We start from the raw sequence: 26,344 nt of genomic DNA, 5'->3' as shown, positions 1-26,344 counted from the left end.
ATTGACACTATGTCATATTTCATGGTCATTTCAAAAATGCATTTAAAAGGTCCCTTGAGTAAGTTAAAAAAAAAATTGAAATGCATATGCCCCTTGATTTGTAAACCAACTTGATAGAATTTAAGGGTAGCTAAAGAAAGAAAGGCCAGTAGTCAGAATAAAACAAAGGATTCCAGAAATATTATACTGACTTTTAAAATGTTCACAAAACACTCTAATTGTGATCTATAATATGGAAGATACATATCTAGAGACATAAAATAACCCCCCAAATAATATTTTCTGATAGGTGACCTATGTAAGGTTAAATGCTATTTAACAATAAAAAAATCAAGGTATTTATGAAATTTCCTCTATCTACACTATAGACACATGGAGCTATGAACATGCCTGTAATTGTGAGAGACAAATAGCAGGACTTTCATTTTCTTAAACTAGCACATCTAAATTTATACTAGACTGAGATCAGATGTTAGAAAAATACTATAATTCTTTGTGGATGTGGAGGAAAGACTAAATTTAATGATATCTTCATTGGTTTTAGTGAGGATGATCACCTGATATTGAGTCAAAATCATAAATTTGATTGAGTATTGGTTACTTGACATAAGTACTTTCCCTTGAAAAGACAAGAAAAGACATTTGCTTACCTTGTATTACATGTGAGTTGTCCTTCAAGAAGAAGTTATACAGGTATTTGGGAATAAAAGCAGACATACAAGCATAAGCCAAGGCTAAGAAAGAATAAGACAAAGACATATAACAAATTAGTTAATGGGAAAAATTATCAGTAGTCATTCAGTCACTTATTATACATTCTTGAATCTAATATTAAACAAAATTATTTTTAATAACTGAAAACACAAATTAGGGGTGAAAAGCCCCTCTGCTCTTTAAAACTAAACATTTTGGACAACACAAGATAACCAGCTACTAACTTTCTAATTTTAAACTACTACAGCGATCGTTATCCCACAATAATAATAACCTTTCTTATCTGAACTTTACAATTTTTTTATCTTTAAACTTGATCATTATTAATGAGCTATAGAAACCTCCAGATCCTTGATTTTTGTTGATGCAAACAAAAAAAGACTCAGAACTTCAATTTAGGAACACTAGTTTTAATTGCTCTTTCAAACACAGATTGTTTACTATTCTTGGATCAATATGTGTGATAATGGACCATACCTAACTAAACATAGCAAATTCTAGTCTAGATAAAGAGCAATGATATTATAGAACAGTGCATTTTTAAAGCAATTCAAATTGTGAAATTTTAGTTCTCTGGGATTATGTTATCTCTGCTCATTTCCATAAATCTATGCAAAATCTGACATAAAATAGATAGAATTTGAAAAAATGGAGACTGAGGCTTCCAGAGATTCATACTATATATAGTACTTTCTATATGTGATATCATTAGAGATTTGAGGCAGTTAAGTTTAACAAATATTTACGAAAAAATCTATAAAAAAGATACTGTAACAGAGGAATGGAAAACAAACAAAAAACAATCATTAAAAAAAGCTGCTAACCAAAGAAAGGGTTACTATGTTAGTATATAAATAACTAGTATACAAAATATATACAAATATACTCCTGAAATAGAAAGTGGTGGGTTTAGGAGGGAGAATAAGAAAAGTCTCCATTAAGGAGGTGTAGTTGAAATGACAGGCTTTGGAGATCCAAGACCAACAGCGATTTCTTTACACATTGTTTAGAAAGTATACATAGACTAAAACTAATTTCTAAAGAAGTCAAAATTTTTTCCAATGTTTCATATTAGAACACCAATAGGTCACCAATGCAGATAAAAGTATTGGAATAATCCATCATATTCTCCCTAAATCTCTAATCATTGCCTGGTCACAACTGAAATGCTCCAATAATAAAATAATTATTCACATCCTCTAAAATTAATCTAACAGATTTCACAGAAATTTACGGTATCTCCTAGAAAGAAAGCAAGAACCTTATGACAAAAACAAAAGCTTTTCATGCTTAAGTAAAATATTTTAGAATGATACGCATCATGGTTATTTAAATGATGAATAGGCTTACCTTCATTATTGAAATTTAAATATAGGAATGGAGCACAAAGTGAGTCAAGACCTGATAGGAGGGATTGTAGAAAAGAATTCGAATAAATAAAATTCAGTAGAATTGTAAATATATATTTTATCCAGTTTTCTGCTCCACCTCTACAAAGATTAAGCATTAAATATACTCAACCAGAAATATATCACCTTATGCGTTATTGCGGGGAGTAACTGATAGTGACTAGCACAAAGTACATGCCCAAAACAAATCAGCTATTATTATTATCAACATTATTATGAGTTGAAGAGAGAAAATATACTACAAGGAAAATGTAAAATTGATAAGAGGCTTAAGACGTATTTCCATCTCTGACCCTGTGAATTCTTGTCAATCACTTAACACCTCCAGGAGTGTTTCCTCATCTGGGAGAAGGAGATTTGTCTTACATGTTTATTTGGTATCATGAAAAAAATCCTTTAAAAATTGTGAAGTGAAATACAAATATATGACATATTTCTTTTATTGATAATAATGCTGTCCATATGTTGTCATGTTCAAAGAATGTACATAAATCTATCCATAATTGTTAGGAAGACATAGAACTCCTTTAAAATGGACAGAGCTAGGAAAAATAACAGCTTCATTTTAAGTTTGGCCATTAATAGCTAATTAAAATATTTTTAAAAATACTGTTCATTTTAACAAATTTAAATATAGGACTGGGTGGAATGGGTTTCTCATTTATGAATTTATCAATGACCACAACAATAATAATGAGAAAGGTAAGAATCAGGAATATGAAACATTAAAAATATTTTTTTAAAAGATAAATAAGTAAGTAGTTTAGGGTGCTATCCTATTCCCCAATTCTTAATAAATATGTTAAGTATAAATCACAAATCATTAAATAGTAAGAATACTAACTAGCCCCAACTTATTTATATATGAAATTATTTTATTACTTTCATACGTACTGAAAAAGTGTACCTACAAAGATCACAACTGCACAAAATATTCTTTCTACTTTCCTAATTAACATGATGGCAAATTACATATCATACATTTAAGTGACATCTACTTGTTTAAAAAAGATGTTAAAAAAAAGTTCTCATATAACAAGTAGATCATAGCTTTCATATGGACTTTTCTGAAAGTCAAGGATGTTTTCATATTTTGTTCTAATTTTTAAAATTTTTAGTCATGCAACATGCTCCTAATACTTCAAAAAAAATCTTAAAAATATGGAAGGAAAGTTACCTTGCCAATATACAAGATCAGGATGAGATACTACCCAGGCTTTTAATACACGCCTAAATTTTGCATGACCTTCTGGTGATGATAACAATTCATCATACTGATGACAACGAGGAATATCCACTTCAATCTGTAAAATAGCAAAACAATAAGGTGGAACTGTAATAGAGTGATCTCCAATAAACCACAAGGCAAGGAAATGGAGAGATTATATTATAAATTTCAGAATAGATCAACTACATAATTCTGGTGTTTTATATTAATACTCTGCAAACAATGGAGAGGTTGTATATTCGAATAAGAAGAACAGACCATTTCTTTTGAAAAAGTATGTATTATCATAGTTTCCAAAAAAAAAACCTTTTACAACCTAGTCTAAATAAAGGGAAGATTTCCTCAGATAAAAAAGTATAATTAATAAGAAAAGATACTTGACCTAAACTCCTTTAAGGAACAGTACTAACTCACTAGCTTATGAATACATAAACTATGCATATGATAGTTGGTGAGTACTCATAATGAAAAGAAACAAAGTTCCTCTTGCCTTTCTAAAATTAAAAAATTCAGCCAAATTATCTTAGGTTGTTTAAGAAAATCTAAACCATACTTGTCTATCTGTAGGAATTGGAGTATCTTTATCGATTGCATCATACTTGGCATGAATAGCCCCCTGCAAAAAATAAGAGAGGATACTATTAATTCATTATATCCTTGAAAAATTATTAATTTAGACAAAACATACTTATTACAAACATCTATCTTCAAAACATACTTATTATAAACATCTATCTTTGAAAATCTACCCAATTACTGATAGGCATATTAAAATCCAAAGTATACCTCTTAAAAAAATCCTCAACATTTTTAATAATCTGTGATGAAAATCTGTGATAATTTGCCATTTTGTTGAGGAACATTTGAATTATATACACCAAAAGAAAAATGCATTGGCTGAGTCATTTACCTAATGAGCATGCTTTGCAAAATCGCGTAGCCTCCATAACACAACACAGCCATATTGCTCTCTATTTATTGTTATCTCAAACAGTAAGTTTTATGAAGAAATTTTTAAAAATTGGGGTGGGGGGAGGGCTGTCCCATAAGAAATTTTCCTGCTAAAGTTGATAATGAAAGCAAAAATAATATGGGACTATTTAAAGGTGTGGTAGGTAAGCACCAGGAAGCAAAAGTTTAAAAGAAATTAAAGAGTGAAATGTCATGTAGTTATGGAATCATTATGGGACTAAAGAAATCATTTACATTTTTCAGTTGTATCATTACTGAAGGAATAACTGAATAAACCACTTCAAATTTTAGTCATATTTAATAAGGCCAAGCATGGAACAATTATAACTCTGGTTTACTGCAATGGTATAGGAAGAGCCAGGAATTTGGGGTTTAAACTATGACATTACTTGCTGCATCAATTTTTCTGGTACATCTATAGAATGACAGATTTGGACAACCTAACCTCAGAAGTCCTTTTGAACTTAAGCATTATATGGTTCTACAATTCTAGCTATGCATACATACGTATGGTATGTATGACAGGCATTCTTCTAAAGCAATCACCCAAATTCAAAGAAGTTTGTAGATACTCATCGAAAGAATCAGAAATAAAGAAAATTATTTTAACAGGGAGTTGAAAAGGATTGAAAATAGTTGAGGGGATTCAGGAAAAAAAATGCATGATAAATATACATAAAAGATTGATAAGGGACCATACGAAGGCAAGATGACAAAGAAATTGACTGGAAATGAAAAAATCTCGCAAGGATTTGGCCCAATATCATGACGGCTGTCACCGGAGTTCTCTGTTAGTACTGCAAGTCACCCCAGTAATTTTGTGACACTTCTCCTTCCTCATTGCCACAGATTAGGTGTTGTAGAAGAAAAAGTAGCTATTTGTCTTAGCAGCATGGTTCTTGTGGGATAGATGTGCCAAACGACACTAAATTATGTTAACGATTTTGGACAAGGTTCAAACTGAAGTGGAAGATTTCTCCAAACTTAGACAGAACTACTTATAAATAGGCAATCCTTCTTCTAAAGAAACATACTTTATAGGCAGGATAATACACTTATAACTGATATATATGTTCTTAAAATATTCTGATTTGGAAAATAATCAAGATAATTTTGATGAAGCTCATTACATATTAAATAATATAAATCTAACAAGCCTTCAATTATATTTTCCTGTTCTAGTCTTTTCTATTCCTTCATTCCTTGCATTTAAAATTGCCAAATATTCTCCCCCCACCCCTTCTTTCTTCCACCCCTGACCTATGGATGTTGCTATTTTTTCCTTAAGAACTGGATCTATGAAGGTGGGGTGTCTCCTCTCACACGCTCACGGTGTGCACCCGGGGCCTGGCACACTCGGGGGGCCTTGCGCACCCGGGGCCTGGTCCATGCCTCCACCTGGGTAGTGAACCCAGGACCTTCTGCGTCTAAAGCAGACGTGCTAACCACTAAACTATGGAGCCAGCCTGCCTGCCACCAAAAAAAATTGCCAAATATTCTTAATGCTCATATTTTACTACATAATTTTCTAACTTGAAAAATATATATTTGGAAAGCACCTTCCTCTTCTTCCTTCTTCCTTAGCACTATTATGACCAACTTCTAACCTTCTCTTTTCTTTCTTACCTCAACTCCCAGAAGAGCAGCCCAGGTTAAACCTCTCATAAGTGGAGGAATGTCAACTCTTGCTTCTTTCCAGATTTGATTTTTTTTATATGGATAAGCCTACAGATGAAAGAAGATTGGAAAAATGTCTCAAATTATCAAGTAGACTTTTTAGCCTAGAAAATCCTGAATAAATACCACTGATGAAGTTGAAGGTGATCTTCAATAAATTTCTAAGTATCTTTAATTATTTTGGTGTTAGTAGTACTTATAAGTTAGCGGTGAAATTGTTCCCTATATTCTGTAAATTTTGTATAATTGAACCAAAGAGAGGAGCTGATTCTACTGTTTTTAATCATTCCTCTCTATTTTGTGCTCTGAGAAAATTATGAATGAGTCATGTGGAGAAAAATATTACCAGCTCCTCTGGGTTAAATAAATGTATATACAGCCCTTTGTAAAATATCTGATGATATAGAACATAGTCAATAAATATAAGTTATTATTATATGGCTACTTCTATATTCTTGCATATAAAATTGTCCTTTTGTAAATTTGTAATTTAGAGGTGAGTTCTACAAAAGAATTATTAGAAAAAAGGATATGGATACTGTTAAAGCTCTTGATATATACTTTCAAACTACTTTACACAATGTTTCAATTGATTTCTACTTATTCCAAAGAAATGAAAGTTTTAATCTTAATACACCTTTGCTCACTTTACTAATTTGGTAATCAAAAGAAAAAAAAAAAAAGCCTATTTAATTTTTTTTTTTTCACTCCCAGCGAGGATAAATATTTTGAATAGATTTACTGGCTCGTATTCCTATTATGTTCTTTATCCATTTCTCTGTTTCAATATTAGTGCTTTTTCCTGTTGATTTTTAAGTGTTTTTTAAATAGTAAGGATATTAATCTTTTGTCTAATATGATTTTGCATATATCCCTGCATCTTGCTTTTACATTTTAATTTTATATACTATGTAGTATGAACGCATATGTATCATTTTTATAATTAAATATAAATCAGAAAAGATAGGTCTGAAGAATTAGTCTTCTCATGGTATCAAGATTCCTTAAGAATTACCAATGAAATAAAAAATTGTATATGGGCTCTTATAACACTTTACATTTTAGAATCCCTACCTTTAGCAGCCTGTCAAAGAGAATGATTCTATTTAGTTGGTACTCAGTGTCCCTCTCTCGGATGATTAAAGGGAGAGTGGCAGCTGCAGACAACTCATTATTGCTGTTTGAATGAGGTAAATTAGACTGGCTGTAAAAGAGAAACAAAGGCAGTAAAATTGACAAAAGGTATAAAATTAAAAAAAAATCAAAATACCATATTCTGTGTTCTTTTTACAAAATACTTTTAAAGAAAATATTTAAGCTTCTTACCAATCTAACATGAACAGAAAAGTAAAATAAGTGTAAATGGAGACTATATATACTCACTCATCTTCAAGTAGTGGGTAAAATGCTTCTCCACCAACATCTTTTAATCTCTGCCAATTTAAAAAGAAAATATTTATGTATGAAGATTTGAGACAGACATGCTGATCTGTATTTAAAAGGAAAAAGAATATAAAAATTATGAATTTATAAAAGTACCAAGAGAAGTATAAAATACAATTTAAAATTAATCCCTATCATAAACATGCAAATATACTATGCCTCTAGTGATTAAGTTTATCTGTGAAGAATAGTTTTTTGTATTTTGATTTTTTTTTTACCTGCAGGTGTCTCTTGAAGATGTTAGACACCTACTATAATATTTTCCAAACACAATTCAGAATTACTAAAATTAGTATAAAATTTAATAAATGAATAAAATAGGTTTAAATTATATGAACTGTTATTAAATGCATATTGCTTAACTTAAAGCTCAAGTTAGATTTATTTTGACATTAATACAAACTAAGACAAAAGTAAGGTGCTAATAAAAAGGACTCAAAAGAATTTCTCACATCATACTTTGAACATGTATAATTCAAATACCTAATAAATCAATTGATAAAAGTTCAATTCTCTTAATCACTTTTTCCACAAAGTCATTATATTAATATTGCTCCAATAAAAACATTATTGGTATTCCTCAAAAACATAAGAAGGCAGGCAGTAGTAAAGTAAAATCTTAGACACATCCTAAGCATGGTAATTAAAGTTAATGCCACCTTGCCTGCTGATCTGCTCTTCAGTTCAACCTCCAACTTGAAGGCAAAGTATCTCTGTTCCTGTGGGGACTGACACAGCAGTTCAAGCTCTATCTGTAGCCAGCACTGATCTTCTATTGATTAGAGTTGTGCACTCCTCCATGGGAGCTAGTCCCAGAATTTTTAAAAGCTAAAGAAAAATTTTTTACCCAACACTGAGAATCTGGCAAACACTGGATTTATTATGCTTGGCTTCTCTCTAAAATTTCATATGCCATGTACTTATCCTATTTTGCCTTTAAACTTTTAGGTAGTTCTTTCTTGGATTAAAATTCTAAGTAGAAAAATAAGATTTCCCCAAGTTTCAGTGCATTATTTATATATATACACTTTTTTAAGTTTGAGTTTTACTGTCTTGAAAGTCATAAATATTAATTTTAAGTAACTTTTCTGTTTTTAATAATTAAAATTTTAACATATTAGTGGCAAAAAAGTAAAAAATACTTATACAAAAAATTATTAGGTAAAAATTATTTGGTTTCTATATTATCTTTAAAATCAGCAACGTTAATAATTTTTCTTAATATTTATAGAAAAAATATTTTAAATTTTAAAAGTGACAATGTAAGAAAACTGAGGAAGTTAAATCGAAGACTTCTATTCATTTAACTTGTATGCATATAATTTGGAATATATTTAAGTTAAAGAAAAACTTAAGAGTAAAATTAAATCATGAAAACCACATATTTTAGATGTAGTTTATTGTTTGTTGCCTTGTATTGCTATTTATTTTGTCCACTATACACATTCTTTCTCTTAAAAGAGATTATATAGAGATTATATTGTATTATGTAGTAATAATTATGTATTTTAATTTTCTGTTCCTATGACAGATTAGAGATCCTATCATATAACACATGAAATATCAAATGACAGGAAAAGTCTTAAAAAATAAGAAAAATACAGTGATATGAGACCCTACGCTGCGTTTAGAAAGGAGTTAAACTAGCACTAAAGTACACTGATAACTGTGGCCTAAGGTTTTAGGGTACAATGGGAAAAGTCTTGGACACCTGATTAACAGGTAGCCAGACAGGAGGAGACCATGGTAATCCAAGGAAAGGAAGAAATGTGTGTGTGTTGCAGAGAGGCTGGGGGAGGCTGCCAGCCTAGAGACAGACATTTTAGCTTTGGGTACAGATGGTTAAAATAAAAAGGCTAGGAGTTTTGGTTTCTAGTCCAACATTGAAACAGCTTAGAAGTCATCCTTCTTGCCCTAAAAACAAGAAAAAAACAAACAAACCAAAAATCAACACTTTTTACATCCATCGGAATTAGGGTAAAATGCTGTCTGATTTTAAAACTAGAGTAACAGGCAAATAAAGAGAATCACAGCTAAGCTGAAGCAGAAGCCTCTGCTGGAGCCTGGTAAGAACTACTAAAGGGCCAATAACTGCTGCAGACTTAGCAAAGACTAACTTGGGAGAAAAAAATTGGAGGCCCAGCCATAGAGCAACCCATACTTTCTCTACAAGTACCAACAGGTTCTCAGGGTGAAAATCTAAGAAAAATCCTCTGTGTCCTTGACAAGGAGGAGCAAAGTACCCATTCTGAAGCAGCCCCCAGAGAGTACTTTGTTCTCATCAATAAAGACCTGCTCTCAAGAAAAAACTATTTTGCAGAGTCTAAATGACCAGGAAAAAGGGAAATACCCATCTCTAGCCCCCATAAGTCTTTGATGTATAGAAGAGATATACCTAATTTCAGCTCCCTCTAGCTGCCTTCCTGAAGAGGAGGTAGGAAGGGAACTGAGAAATACATGTGAAGGAGATAGGGAGGGAAAGGAGAAAAACATGTGAAGGTCACAGCCCAGAGACACAGGCTCACTAAAAGGCTGAGACTTAATTAAAAGATTAAGTTACACTTTCCCTCCTCTACATTATCTCCATATCAACAAGGCCCCTGTATAATAGCAGGGGATTATAGCTGAAAGAACTGCAAGCTTCAGACCCTATTTACAGACGTCTAGGGAAACCCAAAGACAACAGGGGAGGAAAAGAACAGGGACACTGAAGGAAAATTTAGCCTTTGACAAAAAAGCTACGCAAATACTATACAACTAGATAAATGAAAAATCTTGCACTAAAAGCCTATTTATCAGTCCCTTTTACTGAAACGTCATACCTGATTTCCAACAAAAAATTGCAAGGCATGCTAAAATGCAAAAGAAGATGCTCTAAAGAGATGAAGCAAGCTTTAGAACCAGACTCAGATAAGGCAGAGATTTTAGAATTATCAGATTAGGAACATAAAATAGGTATGATTAATATGCAAAAGAGAAAAAGTAGACAACATGTAAGAACAGATGGGTATTATAAGCAGAGAGAGATGAGAATTCCAAGAAAGAATCAAAAAGAAATACCAGAAGTAAAAAAAAAAAAAAAAAAAAAAAAAAACATGAAGAATCTCTCTGATGGACTCATCAGTACATGAGATATACTAAGGAAAGAGTCAGTGAGTTTGAAGATATATCAATAGAAACTTTCCAAACTGAAATACAAAGAGGAAAAGGAATGAAAAAGACATAATAGAATATTCAAGAAGATGAAACACTCAAAAAAGATGTAACCTATGTGTAACAGGAATACCAGGAGAAGAGAGAAAGAAACAGAAAAAATATTTGAAGAAATACTTGAAGTAATAACAACAAAAATTTTCAAAATTAAACACATACCAAGTGACAAAAATCCAGGGAGCTCAGAGAACACCAGGCAGGATAAATAATCAAACAAACAAACAAACAAAACCTCCAAACCTAGGCATATCATATTTAAACTGAAGAAAATCAAAGACAAAGAGAAAATCTCAAAAGAAGTAAGGGCTGGCAAAGCGGGGTGGTGGAGTGGACCTTACCTTAGATAAACAAGGGTACAAATTACATTGGACTGCTCTTCAGAAACCATGTAAGCGGGAAGAGAGTAGTCTAAAGGTTTAAAGTATTGAAGGAAAAAAAACAACCAAACTAGAATTCTGTATCCAGCAAAATTATCCTTCAATGGTGAGAAAATAAATTATTTGTTAGACAAACAAAAATGGAGGGAATTTGCTGCCAGTAGACCTAACTTGCGAGAAATGTTAAAAGTTCTTCATAGAGAAAGGAAAAACATGTAGATCAGAAACTCGAATCTACATAAAGAATGTTACAGAAAGAACAGATGAAAGATATATCTTTTATTTCTCTTATTCTTAATTGCTATAAAAAATAAAAGTTTGTTCAAAATAATAGATCAATGTATTTGGCGAAAAGACTATGGATAAGTGAAATGACTGACAGCAATGTAATAAGGGATGAGAAAAAGGATAAGAGAATACACTGTTACAAAACACCTGCCCTGCATTACCTGGTAAGCAGTATAGTGTTATTTAAAAGTGAACTTATATTACTTGTGTATATTGTAATACGTATATTACAAATTTTAAGGCAACCAATAAAAATTTTTTAAAAGTATAATTGCTATGGTAAGAGAGGAGAATAGAATCATATAAAATGGTCAATTAAAACCAGAGAAGTCAGAAAAAGAAATGAAAGACACAGAGAGAAAGAAAGGATGAGGATGGAGAAAGAGAGAGAGAAGGAGAGGGAGGGAGGAGAAGAAAGAGAGAAAGTGAGAAGGAAAGAGAGAAGGGGAGAGAAGGAGAGAGACAGAGAGAGAGAGAGAAGGAGAGAAGGAGAGAGAGAGACAGAGAGACAGAGACAGAAACGGAGATAGAGACAGAGACAGAGACACAGACAGACAGACAGACAGACAACAAGGCGGGGAAGAAATACAGAACAGCTACACATATGGCAGATACCAATTCAACTATAGCAATAATCATTTTAAATGTGAATGGTCTAAATCTACCAAAAAAGACAGAAATTGTCAGTGTGAATAATAATAATAAAAAAAAGCCTCAACTTAATATTATCTGTAACAAATGCACTTTAAACATAAAGACATAGATTAAAGGCAAGGGGACAGAGAAAGACAAACCATGGTAATACTAAAAAAAAGAATGGAAATAGCTATGCTAATTTCAAACAAAACTGACTTGAGAGCAAGAAACATCATGTGCACACATATACACATCCTATTTACAAGAGCAACAATAAAATATTTTAGGAATTAATAAGATAACTGATATATAGATATTAAAAAGGAAATTGTGGTATAAAATAAAGTGGTATTTCTATATACCATGTTCAAGAAACAGATGTTAAAGATATCAATTCTCTACATTTAATCTATAAATTCAACACATTTCCAATCAAAATCCTGTAATTTTTTAATGAAACTTAATAAGATTACAAAAAGCATATAGAGCAAGATGTTAGAGAGCTCCTAGTCTATTTTAAGAAGAACAAATTAGAGATATTTCCTTACTAAACACCAAGACCTCATATAAGACTATGTACTAGGAAAGAGTATTATTGGCTAAGATTAGATAAATAGGTCAAAGATCAGAATAGAAAGCCCAGAACCATATCCATGCATACATGAAAGAGATGACATTATGGATCAAAAAAAGTAAAGAGCAAATTATTTAGTATACAGTGCTGAGACAAGGAATTATTTCTTATGAGTGAAATATGATACTGGATACCTACTTCACTTCTAACTAAAAAAATTCCAGGTGGATTATGGACTAAATATGAATGAGAACACCAGAATCTTGCAGAAGAAAATATAGAAAAACATTATACGAAATATATGTATAATCTTGCAGAAAAAAATATAGAAAAACATTATACAAAGTATATGTATAATCTTGGTATAACTTTAAATAAGTTGCAATAAGCAAAATATATCACATAAAACACATTTAACTATAAAAAAAAGCTGATAAAAAATTCAGAATTCTATTCACTAAAAGACTCTCAAAAAGTTAAAGTAAAACCACAGATTAGAAGATATTTGTACGTCAAATAGCCAACAAAGACTCCATATCTGGACTACAGTTTTAAAAGTCCTCAAATGAGTAAGAAATCACTCAATAGAAAAATTGTCAAAAGATATGAACTAGTCATGTATAAAAAAGGTAAGCAAGTAGTCAAAAAAACATGAAAGGACTCATAGCTGTACTATGATCAGGGAATTAAAAATTAGTATTATAGCAAAATACCATTCCCCACCCTTTACAGTAATAATTTTTTAAAAATTTGATGATATCATGCATTACTAAGTATGTGGAAAAATGAAAACCCTTCACTAATAGTGGTAAAAAGAATAAAACAATAAAACCACTTTGTGAACACTCAGAGAATATATACTTAAAAAAAAAAATCTGAAGCAAATTTGCCAAAATGCCATTCTTACATTTCGTAGCTGGCATAATGACAATGTCACAGTGGTATCATCTAATAGTGAGCTTCTATCTCGACCTTGTCCAAAGCTTTCACCATCTTCAAAGAGAAAACTGAAAAAAGATTTAAAAAAATATTATTTTAATAAGCACACAAAATCTGATATAGTGTTTCTTCTAGAAAATGTTTTTTCTAAATCATCAATCCCTTACTAAAGAAAGAAATTTCATATTAAATGAGTTAATAAAAAATATATAAGTGCTAGCTGAAAATTCTCTAAACAATTCTCATTTTTAAATATATGGTAAATTGGTAAGAATATAGTATATAAAGCATTTTAGAAATACAACAGTAGAATTTATACTCTTTATTCAGGCAGGTTCAATGCTAAAATTACTCTCCTGACACTGTAAATGTGATCCTGAGAAGTTTATATCAGTAAAAAATGATAAAGTGAGGGGGAAAAAGAACTATCGTAATGATAGTAACTTCACAGGAGAAAGAATATTGAATGATAAATGCATAGAATCTGTTTAGAATTTCAGAAAATTACTTTCAAGAATTTATTTATCCTTCAAACCATTTATTCTTGGAATTTCTATCATCTTATTTCCCAATTTTCTACTAAATTTCATATATGAGCACTATAATTGAAGTTAATATTCAAAAATTATTTTAAGAGCTAAATAGAGAATCAACGACCTATTAAAATAATTAACCTAAGTATTTAGCATATGAAGAAAAAAATGATCAGCAGATGATTTCTACAGTTATCTACAATGATCAAGTCTAGTGTGAAAATCTAAAATTAAAATTTTAAAGCATTGGCGGAAACTCAAGATTCATGTTCACCTGTTTATGAACAAAAAAAATAATGGAACAGAAATAACTCTGGTCCTTAGGGTTGTATTGTTATTTAATTTCCAATCTAACTTATGGGATGGTGTCCAGGAACTTATGCAGTTCTGTAGAGTTTTCTTAAGCTCCATAATCTCTGAGACAAGCAATGTACATTAACATTTACAAATGTAATTGGAAATAGAATATGGTTTCTCTTAATAGGCACACTAGTTGATTAACTCTTTTGAATATTACTATTCTTTCTGACCCGTATATTTTTCATTTATTAAACATTAATTATTATAAGATATTACATAATGCTAATTTTACTTCAAATAAAAGATAAAGCGAATTATAAAAAATATTTATTAAAAGTAATAAAAATGCTAATGGGAACTGTGCAATTAGATACTTCAGCCATAAAAATAAAGTATTGACTTCCAATTGCTTTCATAATCATTTAGTTGGAATGTCTACCAAAAAATTTTAAAAACAGGTTTTTGGTTTTTTTTTTTAGATTTTTTTCATTTCCAAAATTTTTCTTTTCTTACTTGGGAAGTGTACAGATAGGTGGTTTGGATCGAATGATTTCCTTGTTGACAAGCTCTTTCTCCAAGTCACCTCCAGCTAAACACCAAAGGTAATACACTTCTTCAATAGATCTTTCTGCCAGGTAATCGCTGTTTATATCTATTAATGGCAAATTAAAGAAAATCATAGCTATCTCACTTTCTATTTTTATTAAAAGGCAACAGACAATTATAGTTGATGTTCCAAAAAAGTAAAAAATGAAAAACATAGTAAGATATCCTTTCTAATATTCATAGTATAAAATGCACAGAGAATGAAATGCAGACATATATATATTGAATGTATATTCAATTTCTTTGAGCAAAAGTGGAATTTTTACCTTCCAGATCAGAGATATCTATATATATATCAGATATACTGAGCTCTGTGAGAAACACCTCACCATTTGGAATGAATGTTACTTGAAGATATAGTGTTAAGAACATAGTAGGAACACAATAAATATTTGATTGAATGAGTGTTTAGTAGCTATTTTCTGCCATAACTTACCTCAGGGTAACTTTTTGGTATAAGCGTAACATACTGGTGCCACTAAACTACACATTTTGAGAGTTATAATCTCCACAGAGAAATAAAAGGAGAAAAGTTGATATTCTCTTTAAATGCAGAATACAATAGTATGTACTTCCAATCAATAATATGATTTTTAAAGATCATTTATAATAAATTATATGGAATATAATAAAAAATATTGATGTACTGAAAATTCCATTGGGAATTAGAAGACCTGATTTTAGTATTAAGGTTTGAAATGCTGATAGAACTTTGCTTTAACATAATAATTATTTTTTTGTGTGTGGTGCCATTTCTTCTCCTTGACTCTTAAAGGTCTTTCTCCAAAGTAATTTAAATTTAAAGGATTAAAATGTTAGCTAAGTTATATTTTAAGAACATCTAAAATTGTCTTTTAATTCCAAGATAAGCATCCATAAAGTTTCACTAATGTATTATACACATTGTTGATAAATTCTAAACTGAAACTAGGATAAGATTACTCTCTTTAAAAACAAGGCTTTATATCATTGCCTATGTCATATTTATCATTACCTTTACACAGCTGACTGATATCCTCAGGCAGAGTTAAATCAGCACATCTCAGAGAAGATGAAAACAGACTGGTAGGTTGTTTAAAGGGAGTGTATAAAGGTGACACTTCACTGAACACTTTATCCTGCATTAAATCATCTGGGGTTGGCCTTGAGAAACACATTTAAAATATAGAGCATGAATGAAAGTCATTAAAAATTTCCTAGAAAAATAACGCATATTCAAGGGGAGAGTTAAAAGTCTTAAATACATCATTAGCACAGAATATAAAAAAACTCTTCTTGACAGAGTCTAGAAGTATATCTTTATATAACTGTAAGTAGTAAATGCTGAATTTTTTACCTTTGTTGTATTTTTTGCATCTTATGATCTATCAAAAGTATTACATATGAGCGTCTTGATTTTTTACTTTTAGCTTGACTACCATGTACCTGCTTTATTAAATATCTTAAATTAAATAATAAAATTGTAAACATGATATCTCTTGGTTTTCTTCCTATTCTCTTAGTTTAATGTAGCATATTTACCTAAAATTATGCTTTTAATAACATTCCTTTCTTCCTATCATGTCTTGATAAAGATGTTTGTCTAAAGACAAATTAGAATACATTATCTTGAAATATTATATACCTAAGGGAGTTTAGAGACAACTGTATGGCTAACAGTGACATCATCAAATAAAATAAATAAATAAAACTTCTAAGAAATCCTTTTATATAATCAATAATTGTTAGCTTACTTCACCATTTATCCAAGTTCTTTGCTATAATACATATTACCCAAAACTTGTTCTCATTTCTCTTGTATCGTTTGAGTCTGGAAATATCTACATCCCATAGTTGAGCTGATTTTTGAATTGGAGGCTAGGAAAGGAAGTAGTAACTTTTTTTGGTATATTCCAGTTTTCTCACCATGGTTTAATTTTTTTTTTCATCTTTTATTAACATATGTTAAAGCTATAACTATCAATTATGATACTGATGTCAATTATGTATTATTATATATGCAAATATTGTTATTTAATCCATTAGTATTATAACTAATAATAAAAAAAATCAGCTACTTATATGTTAAAGATCTCAGTATAATCCCAGACTCTTAATAATACCAACCTCTTGGAAGGGTGGAAAGTGAGGCACTTCTTCAAAAGATCTATCACATTTTCAGGAAGCTCCTGGAAAATAAAGAGAGAAGAGAACTACTTAAAATGATCCATTCTAAATATATATTTTACTCAAATGTTTGCTAATCTAGGATGTTACAATTTTTTAAAAAGTCTTTATTTGGACTTTACCCAAATTATTATTAGTTTGTCACTCTGAAAAAGCAAATGTCTAAACAGACATAAACGTAGCTTTAAAATAGCTTGCTGTTGGATCCCAAACATTCAAAATAAACAAATCTGCAATAACAGATTAATGACAAACCTTTATAATGTCCAAACAACCATGCTCTTCAGCCAGAACTATTAGAGTGTCATCTACACAGTCTATAAAACAAAAAATTATATGAATTAATGCTGCTTTTCTAATTTATCAGACTGGGTACTGAACTCTATTTTTTTTTTTTAATCGTGTAATGTAGTTTTAGAACTTTGAATATTTAAAAGCTTGTGACTTTTTAAACTTTCCTCACATATTTTGATAAAAACTTCAACACTAAATATTAATCGAATCACAGATACTGAAAGGTAGCTCAAATATAAGTGAGATAAAGCAGTGATTCAAGGAGGTAAAGATGCTTGCTTGCTCTTTCACTCTTTAATGAATATACGCATATTACTCATTTAAATAATTTATTATTTTTTGATGATTATAAGACTAATTTATTTTATTATATATCATTTGGAGAATGTACACATATTTCTCTAGGGATTTAAACTGTAAGTTTAGTCCGTAGACTACATTTAGAAATGTCTGAGACTCTTTAGTAACTATATTATCAATCTTTATAATTAAATGTAGCAAAGAGTAAAATGTTATGCAATTTTATTTATAATTCATTATTTAATATTTATTAATACATTCTGTACATGTCTTTATTTGTAAACCCTATTAACCTGTACACCAATCTGTCATTCTCTTACATGAAGTACTCTATCACTTTTTTTTGTCCTTTTTACCACACATGCTTAATTTATTTCACTCTGAAGTAGGTAACACAAATTCTTATAAATTTGAACTACAAGTATTCAGATCTATGTGTAAAATATATAACCTTATTATATGAGAAAATAAACATTTTTCCTCAGACATAGTCACACAAATCATAGAACAGAAAGCTCAAAATTTACGATAAATTGTCTAAAGGTAAACTGCTATAGAGAAGTATAATTTCATATTCTCAAATTTTGATTTCACAAATTATTTTACTTGGCTAGATTATGAAGCTAATTTTATACTTCACATCCATCCACATTATAATTCCTTAGTGAATAAGGAAAGCTCTACTGTAATAACTTCAGAAGGCACTTCTTTAGCTGTCTTGTTAATATCTATAACTAATCATGAGAAAATTGAAGAAAGTGAGGATATTGCAGTGTACCGCTATTTTAGATGAATATATATCTTCAGTGCGTATAATTACTGACAGTCATTAAAGATTAGATTTATAGTTGAAAGATAAATCGTTGACACTTACCCAATGTAAGCAAAAATTTTAGTCTTTCAGAAATATCCAAACTCTGAAATAATTTTCTTCCCTAAACAAAATGAGAAAATAATTCAAGTTAATGTATGCATTTTTCTTTTCTAGGGAGGTCTTTTTTTTTTTTTTTTCAGAGCTGAAAATGATTTTATCAGGTACTTCTATTTCTCTCCAGAGGTTTTATCAGATTTCAAAAGTTAGTTCCACTAAGAAAAAATTATTGGTGATATAATGTTCTTTAAATTGTTGCATATTTAACATTTCATATATCTAAGGATTATTACATTCTAGTTTGACCTCAGTCTACCTGCTTACTATTTATTTACCCTGTGATGAACACAGCATACACTCGATGCAGTTAAATTTGAATACTTGCAATATAGTGAACACACTTTGCCTCTTCAGGTCTATAGACTGACTCATGTTATGTCCTTACCAGTAACTTTTTCTTCATGTCTATCGAAATTCCATATATCTAATATCTCATTTTCATGCCTGAATGTTAATTTTGTGAGTTAAAGAATTTAAAATTTAAAATTACTTTCTCTCAGCATTTTAATGGCATTGAATGTTTCACTGTTTTCTAGCTTCCACACTGCTTTAAGTGTCAATCTAATTTCTACTCTTTGTAGGCAATATGTCTTTTGTTTCTGGCAAGGTTTAAGATTTTCTCATCTACACTGATGAATACATCAGACTTAATAAAGGCAGTTTAGTGTTTTGATTAGAGTACAGTTTTAAATGCAGATTGATGGGTACAAATCTGCTCAAATACTTGCTATTATGTAAGTAGGACAAGTTGATTAATCTTTCTATACCTCAATTTCCTAATTTGCAAAAAAAAAAAAAAAAAACTAAAATAATGAGGTAAACCTCATAAGACTGGTGTGAGAATTAATAGATGTTAAAGAGACTGGAAAAATACCTGCCTCTTGATAAGTGTTGAATAAATCTTGCCTATTATTTCATTATTGGTTATCTTCTAAGAGTTTATTTTTTGTTGTTCATATTGTTTTTCTATTCTCCTTACTATAAACGGATATTAGAAAATCTGAATCTATCTTCCCTGTCTTTTAAAATTTATTTTATATTTTTGATCTTTTTATCTCTTTGTGTCATATTTTGGAAGAATTACTCAATTTCATCTTCTATTTTCAGTCTAGCCAGTTTCCAATGATCAATCTATTTCTTTACTTCAATAATTACACTTTTTTTTTCCCCTTAAAACTCTTAGCTGGTTCTTTTTTTTTGACTAAATATTCTTGATTCATAGTTTCCATAATTATTTAATGAATAGTATTGTTTCTTTTATCTCTTAAAGAACATTTATTTATTTTTAAAGTCTTTTCAATGATATAGATTCTTCTGCTGTTCCTTTTTTATTGTAGAGGTCATCTTTAGATGTTTAGTGTTTCTTAGGTATATTCTCATTTTTTAAAATACAGAATTCTATACATTTTTTGGACTATGGAAACTTCTGGGTGGCAGAGTGGCTGTACTGACTTTCTGGTGATATGGTAAGAGTTCTTAGCAAAATGGTCTTGGTATAGCTTCTTATCTTTTTCCTTAGAATTTCTAGTGTACCCAAAGTTCCCTTTGTTAGTTGTTGGTATGCTATTAATTTATATCCTAATGTTTTATATCAAATCTAAGGGTTTGATGAGGCAAAGGAAGATTTAAGCTTATGTTCAGTTTGTCATCCTTAAACTACACTATCTAAACTTTGAGTATCACTTAAAATGTCATAAAGCCCATATGATGGAACTAATATTCCCTCCCTTGGTATTCACACAGCTCTTTGAGTTTATCTTCAAAGTTTATGGATTTGAATTAAATTATAAGCCCTTTCACAATGTGTCTTAATCACAGTTTATTCCTTGTTGCATTTGTCATGATGTTATACATACAGTAAATACTCATCAACATTTGTTGAATTGAATTACTCATATAAGAGATATCCAGATTATTAGTAAAGAGTTTAGATATATAGGTGATGGTAATAAAAAGGAAAAGCTGTATATTTCACATTTACACTTAGGTATACTTCACATTCATATTCCAATACAATTTTCATTTAGGCTATGATTGTAAGCAAAAATGAGATTTACTATCATTTCATACCAATTAAAAGTAAGATGGTCTAGAGAAAGGATAGGGAAGAATCAGAAAATCTGGAATTTTCCCTTAGAAAAAGCAGTGCCAATATGTAAACTACAAAAGTTATTGAATATTTTAATATTAATAATGAAAGCTAACATTTATGAACTGTTTGCTATGTAACATCCTATACTACGTACTTTAGATACATTATTTTATTAATTTTTCCAACAACTTTATAACATAGACACTATTATTATTTATAGAAGTGGAACCCAACCCTTGAGAAGTTAGGTTAGCTACCCGAAGTCACATAGCTATACTTTGCAGCATCAGAATTCAAACTCAATTCTCTCTGACTACAGAAGCTTATCTCTTAACTATTATGCTTTACTACCTCTGCTGTTGAATTATTTCTTAAATATATAAAATGAGGAAAATAATGTCTATCTAATTTGTAGATAGAGTAAAAATCAATGAGTTATTATTTTCAAAATATTCTGAAAACCCTGGGAAGACAGAAACGAAAGCTAAATAATAAAAATTTCTATCTCAAAAGATGTCATAGTCTAAGTAGACAAATTTGACAAATGTTATAATAGAAGAGGAGAACAAAGAAGATAAGATCCAAGGCTGGCAGGTATTTGGAAGTATGATCAACAGATCATTAGTTGTCCCTTCAAAATTATTGCCATCTTGGACATGACATATTGTCAGTTGTCCCTCCAAATCCATTCTCAACATTTTTTCCAAATATTTAAGTGTCCAGCTAAAGATTATATTTCCTAGTCTCTCCTGTATCTATATGTGGCCACACGAGTAAATTGTCACAAGTGAAAAGTACAGAGTTGATAATTACAACTTTTAGATCATATTCTCAAAGACAGTTACCATCAATTCACTCCTCTCCTTTCTTTATAGCTAAAAAAAAGTTGAAAAAGGAAACCAGTTGTTGAGAATGGTGGAGCCATCTCTGATAGCCTGGTTTCTGCATGACATTGTGGAATAAAGCCCACCGAACCCTCACTGAACTATTACTATTACACAAGGGAGAAAAACATCTATGTTCTTTAAGTTATTGAATTTTTAATTCCTTGTTTTTAATAGCAGTTTAGTCTTTACCCTAATAAATATAGAGGATATCTGGGGAAGGCCTCATAAAAAGCCAATGTACAAAGTAAGTCTTATAGGAAACATAGACAGTAGGAGAGGAGAAGTTATTTAAGAAGAAAGACTACCACAGAAAGGAGAGAGCATGAACATATCGAAGAATATAAGCAGTTTTAGTGTAAACATTTCTAAAAATGTTTAATTTTTAACATTTCGTACAATGTAAATTTTTTATGCTTACTACAAGTGTAAACATTTCCAGAGATACCAAAATGACATTTACACTTAGTAAAATGTACATTTACAATTGGTTAAAGTGTAAATATTTCTAGAAATACCAAAATAATAAGCAAATTAATTGTTAAACAGGATTTTGTAAAAAGTCAAATTGAGAATTAAGCTGTTTCTCCTCATATCTAGTCAACTAGCAAAGCAAAAATATTATTACTAAATAGTTTCCCTATCCACAAAGATTATTCTAGTAAACATATAATTTCTTTTTATTAGTTTAATATTTCTTTATACATACCACACAAAGCTCAAATAAAATGATTCCAAGAGACCATACATCTGCTTTGGGGCCAGAAGGCAATGGTTTTTCACTTGGCACGTGATCAGAGGTTTTGAAAATTCCTTGTGCAATTACCTCAGGTGCCAAGTATGATGGATACCTATAATGATATATTAAAACAAAATAATTACTATGAACTACAAAAAAGGAAAGAATAATACCTTTTACCTCTGAAAACAGTATTTATTACTCTGAGTAGTAGCAATGTCAAAATCTATAAAAATATATATATTGAAAAGACCCTCTCCCGTTTCTGTACTCCAGTCACTCATACATGCATAATGTATATACAAACTTGACTACCCATCACCACTGTCCCACAAGGCAGCGTACTAAACACATTACTCCATACCTTCTTTTTTCACTTAAAAATATATTTTAGAGATCATTCTATAAAAATAAGTATAACTTTGCCTCATTCTTTTTGAAAACTGCCAATGATTTTATTATATTGATATACTTTATTTATTTGACCAAAATTTGATGAACAACATTTTGGAAGTTCCATTCTTTTACTATTACAAACAATGCTGAAAAAATATATTATAAATATTTCATTTATCACAAATATATGTATAACTGATAGACGAATAACTAGATATTAAGGTATATAAATTTTATTTTTTTATTCTCTCCAAAAGAAATGTGTTTCTCTTTTTATTTTATTAACTTTATTGGGGAGACATTGGTTAATAAATTTATATAGGTTTCAAGTGTACAATTCAAAAATATGTCATATTTATATTGTATTGTATGTTCACCACTCAAAGTTGAATTTCCGGGGGTGGGGCAGGTAGATAAGGTTAAAGGGGGTCAAATATAAGGTATATGTATTTTAAACTTGATATATGTATTGCCAAGTTGCCCTTTCACATTGTAGCAATTTATAGTCTCATAAGTAATATGACAGTGACTATTTCTCTTTACCTTCACCAACATAATAAGTTTTTTAAATTATTTTAGTAAATAATGAGTATATACAAAAGACAGACTATTAAATATGAATAAGGTATGAAGAATAAAGCTTCAATGAACACCTGTGTACCAAACAGCTTAAGTAAAGAACACCTTACTATTCCTAAAGGCCCATCTCTGTTTCTCCTTAAATGTGTCTCCCTGATATCTCCAAAAGGAACAGACAGTTGGAATGTCTATGTTTATATTTCCCTTCCATTTCATTGTAGTTGTACCACATTTGCATCCCTAAAAAGTACATCATTTTATCAAACATATTTCTCAACTTTATATTATTGACAGTATTCTTCTGTGCTTTGAAAATGTCATCCATATTGTTGCGTATAGCTGTAAGTCAACTTTTACTTCATTTTATGAATATGTCATTATGCATTCTAATGTCAATCGTTATTTGTTTGCCATTTTTTAAATAATATAAACAGTATTGCTCAGAAAACTGCATACAGTACATCTGCAAAAGTTTCCCCAAGGGTATAAATCTAACATGAAACTTCTAAGTCATAGGACATATACACTTTTAACTTTATGATATCATGCCAAAGTTTTTTCAAAAGAGATTGTACCAATTTATATTCCCACTAGCAGTGTATGACAGTTCCTATCCCTTACTACTTCTCCAATACTTGATAGTGACAGATTTCTAATGTTTGACAATCTGGTATGTGAGACCTATATATCGTTGTGGTTTAAATTTGTATTTCCTTGAAAATTAAAGAGACTGAGGCATATTTTCATATGTTTATTAACCATTCAGTTTTGATATTGTGAGACATGCCTGTTTAAGTCTTTTATCCATTTTTCTGGTAGGTTGTTGTGTTAGGGTCCCCAAAACAATCCCCGCATTTAGAGATTCACTAGGCCTCATGGAACTTAGCACGTAGATGTACTCAGAGCCAAGATTTATCACAATAACAGCTGGATCACAAGGATAAGCACTGGTCTTGATATTATAAAACTTTGTTCTAATTTCAGTCCTAGTGCTTGTTCTATATATATATATAATTTGGGTTCCTTAATCTGTAAAATAGAAATACTAATGCCTACCTCATAAAACTGTTATAAATACTAGTGAATACATATACTTTTAATAAAAATGGAAAATATGACACAAATGCAATGCCGTACTTTTATCATCAGCATGATACAACCAGAAGACAAATCATTCATTTTCAATCCTGGTTTCTAGCACACCTAACCACAAAAATGAAAGTATGGATAATGAAAAGTGAAGTAACACTATGGATAAATTGTTGCATCTACAACTTCTGACTGGTGATCTTAACATACAGGTGACCTTTGCTTCAAAAATTCTAATTACCTGTTCAATCAATGAATGATTAAATTAATTAATTAAAACAAGAAGTCCTAGGATTGTTTTTAAATGCAAGTTATCTCCTTTTATCTCTTCTTTAGCATAGCATTTTAACACTCAAAGAAAATTACCAGAACCTTGCTGTATGACTAGTGAGGTAAATATAAGTGACTTTCATAATCTGTTTGATGTTTTAACACGGTATTAAGCTACTGGCCAGCTAAAACAAATGTCCATTTTCTAACTCTACAATATTTTGAAACAGATGTTAACATTTTACTTTGTTGTTCTTTAATATTTGTCTTTTGAATCAATTGCAAGCTTCTTTTAGTGTAAATATTTTCTTTCATGCCTTAGCTGTTTGATCACTTTATTTTTCCTGGCTAATGTTTCACATTTTGCTCTTTAATACTTTCTGGTCAGACCCTTTAGGTCTAAGACTTCAAAGTAAACCAAACCAAATGGCAACATAAGACCAATTCTATCCAAGCATTTTAAATTGAAATGTAGTTCTTCAAAAATGCTTGATCTGCTTTAAGAAAAATCACTTCCTTTCTCCTAGTCATCACTAAAATCCTAAAGCACCTTTAAGTAAAAGGTAAAAATTAAAGTAATTCTTGTTTATGTCTTTGGAGTTCTTGCTCACACAAATTGATTTAGACAAAATGAAAGCAGCAGCAGCAATCACATTTATTACAGCTTCTTAAAAGCCACTTCAAAAGCAATTATCACCCGTATGATGAAGATACTAGATAGAGCTTTACTATGAACTTTTTATTATGTTCTAAAGTTTACAGAAGCAAATAGTGTAGGCTATTTTTTATAAAAATATTGTTTTAGTGTTTATAAAAACAATTGTTTGTTGCCTATGACCACCAGTTTTGGATATGCAAAACTTTAAGATTATTAATTTATGTACCTAAATAAGTAGGCCATTAAAACAGAAAAATTATTTGTTAAACATGAGCTTCTTAAGAATAGTAACCTATCTTATTGATTTTTGTCTATTCAGCAGCCAGAAAAGAAGGTGCTCAATAAATGTTTTCTTAATAAATACAGGAAGTAATGGCTAAACAGTTTAAGATTAGCTATGTCTTAACGAAAGAAAATTTTAGGTAAGGAACCTATAATCTAATTTCTAAAGATAAAAGAGTAATGTATAAATGAAGCCTTTTAAAAAGATCTCATTAAGTTTTTAAGCAATGTTCTGCCGTAGAAACACACTCCATAACTCCAAACCACAATTCTTAGGAATGGAGTGAAAGAACTTATTTTAGACATCTCAAACAGCAAAACACAAATGGATACTACTAAAAAAACAACCACGCAACAATTGAAAAATATGATTAAAGAAAGTCTCTAGATTATATAATGCTATTGTATAAGTTTTAATTTCTTGATTTTGATCACTGTTTTGTGGTTATGCAAAAAAAATTCCTTACTTTAGGAAATACAAGAATTTAGGGGTAAAGGCCATTATAGGTCCTAATTACTTCTTAAATGATTCAAAAATTATATTTATATACACACATGTATACATACGTATAAGAGAAAAGAAAGAGATAAAGCAAATGTAGTGAAATGTTAACATTTGAGGAAGCTGAGTGAAGGGTATACAGGAATTCTGTATTATTTTGTAACTTCTATGTATCTTAAATAATGTCAAGATTAAACACTCAAAAAATAAAAGTGTCATATTGTTAATCCATTTCTCGTTTAGAAAAAAAAAA

At 30.2% G+C, this 26,344-nt stretch overlaps 1 protein-coding gene and 1 non-coding gene across 3 annotated transcripts in view; both read right to left on the bottom strand.

The window, feature by feature from the left end:
- The window catches only part of TBCK (TBC1 domain containing kinase), a 157,148-nt gene that overhangs the window by 92,572 nt on the left and 38,232 nt on the right, over positions 1-26,344 (bottom strand). For both annotated transcript variants that reach the window (XM_011361472.2, XM_011361471.2), the window contains exons 6-19: positions 22,286-22,427; positions 18,544-18,604; positions 17,331-17,392; positions 17,016-17,077; positions 15,904-16,052; positions 14,817-14,955; positions 13,439-13,538; positions 7,384-7,433; positions 7,075-7,204; positions 5,950-6,048; positions 3,905-3,967; positions 3,301-3,427; positions 2,065-2,115; positions 651-734 (exon numbers count right to left, since the gene is read on the bottom strand). In XM_011361472.2, the coding sequence (XP_011359774.1) occupies positions 651-734; positions 2,065-2,115; positions 3,301-3,427; positions 3,905-3,967; positions 5,950-6,048; positions 7,075-7,204; positions 7,384-7,433; positions 13,439-13,538; positions 14,817-14,955; positions 15,904-16,052; positions 17,016-17,077; positions 17,331-17,392; positions 18,544-18,604; positions 22,286-22,427 (1,319 nt within the window). The remainder of the gene's footprint in view (positions 1-650; positions 735-2,064; positions 2,116-3,300; positions 3,428-3,904; positions 3,968-5,949; positions 6,049-7,074; positions 7,205-7,383; positions 7,434-13,438; positions 13,539-14,816; positions 14,956-15,903; positions 16,053-17,015; positions 17,078-17,330; positions 17,393-18,543; positions 18,605-22,285; positions 22,428-26,344) is intronic.
- Positions 5,713-5,786, bottom strand: TRNAL-UAG. The gene has a single exon. It is a non-coding gene; the product is annotated as a tRNA-Leu (tRNA).

The sequence above is a fragment of the Pteropus vampyrus genome, unplaced genomic scaffold, assembly GCF_000151845.1.
Source record: "Pteropus vampyrus isolate Shadow unplaced genomic scaffold, Pvam_2.0 Scaffold67, whole genome shotgun sequence".
NCBI lineage: Eukaryota > Metazoa > Chordata > Mammalia > Chiroptera > Pteropodidae > Pteropus > Pteropus vampyrus.
Note: the sequence above shows the minus strand (reverse complement) of the source record. Positions and strands in the feature narration are given on the sequence as shown.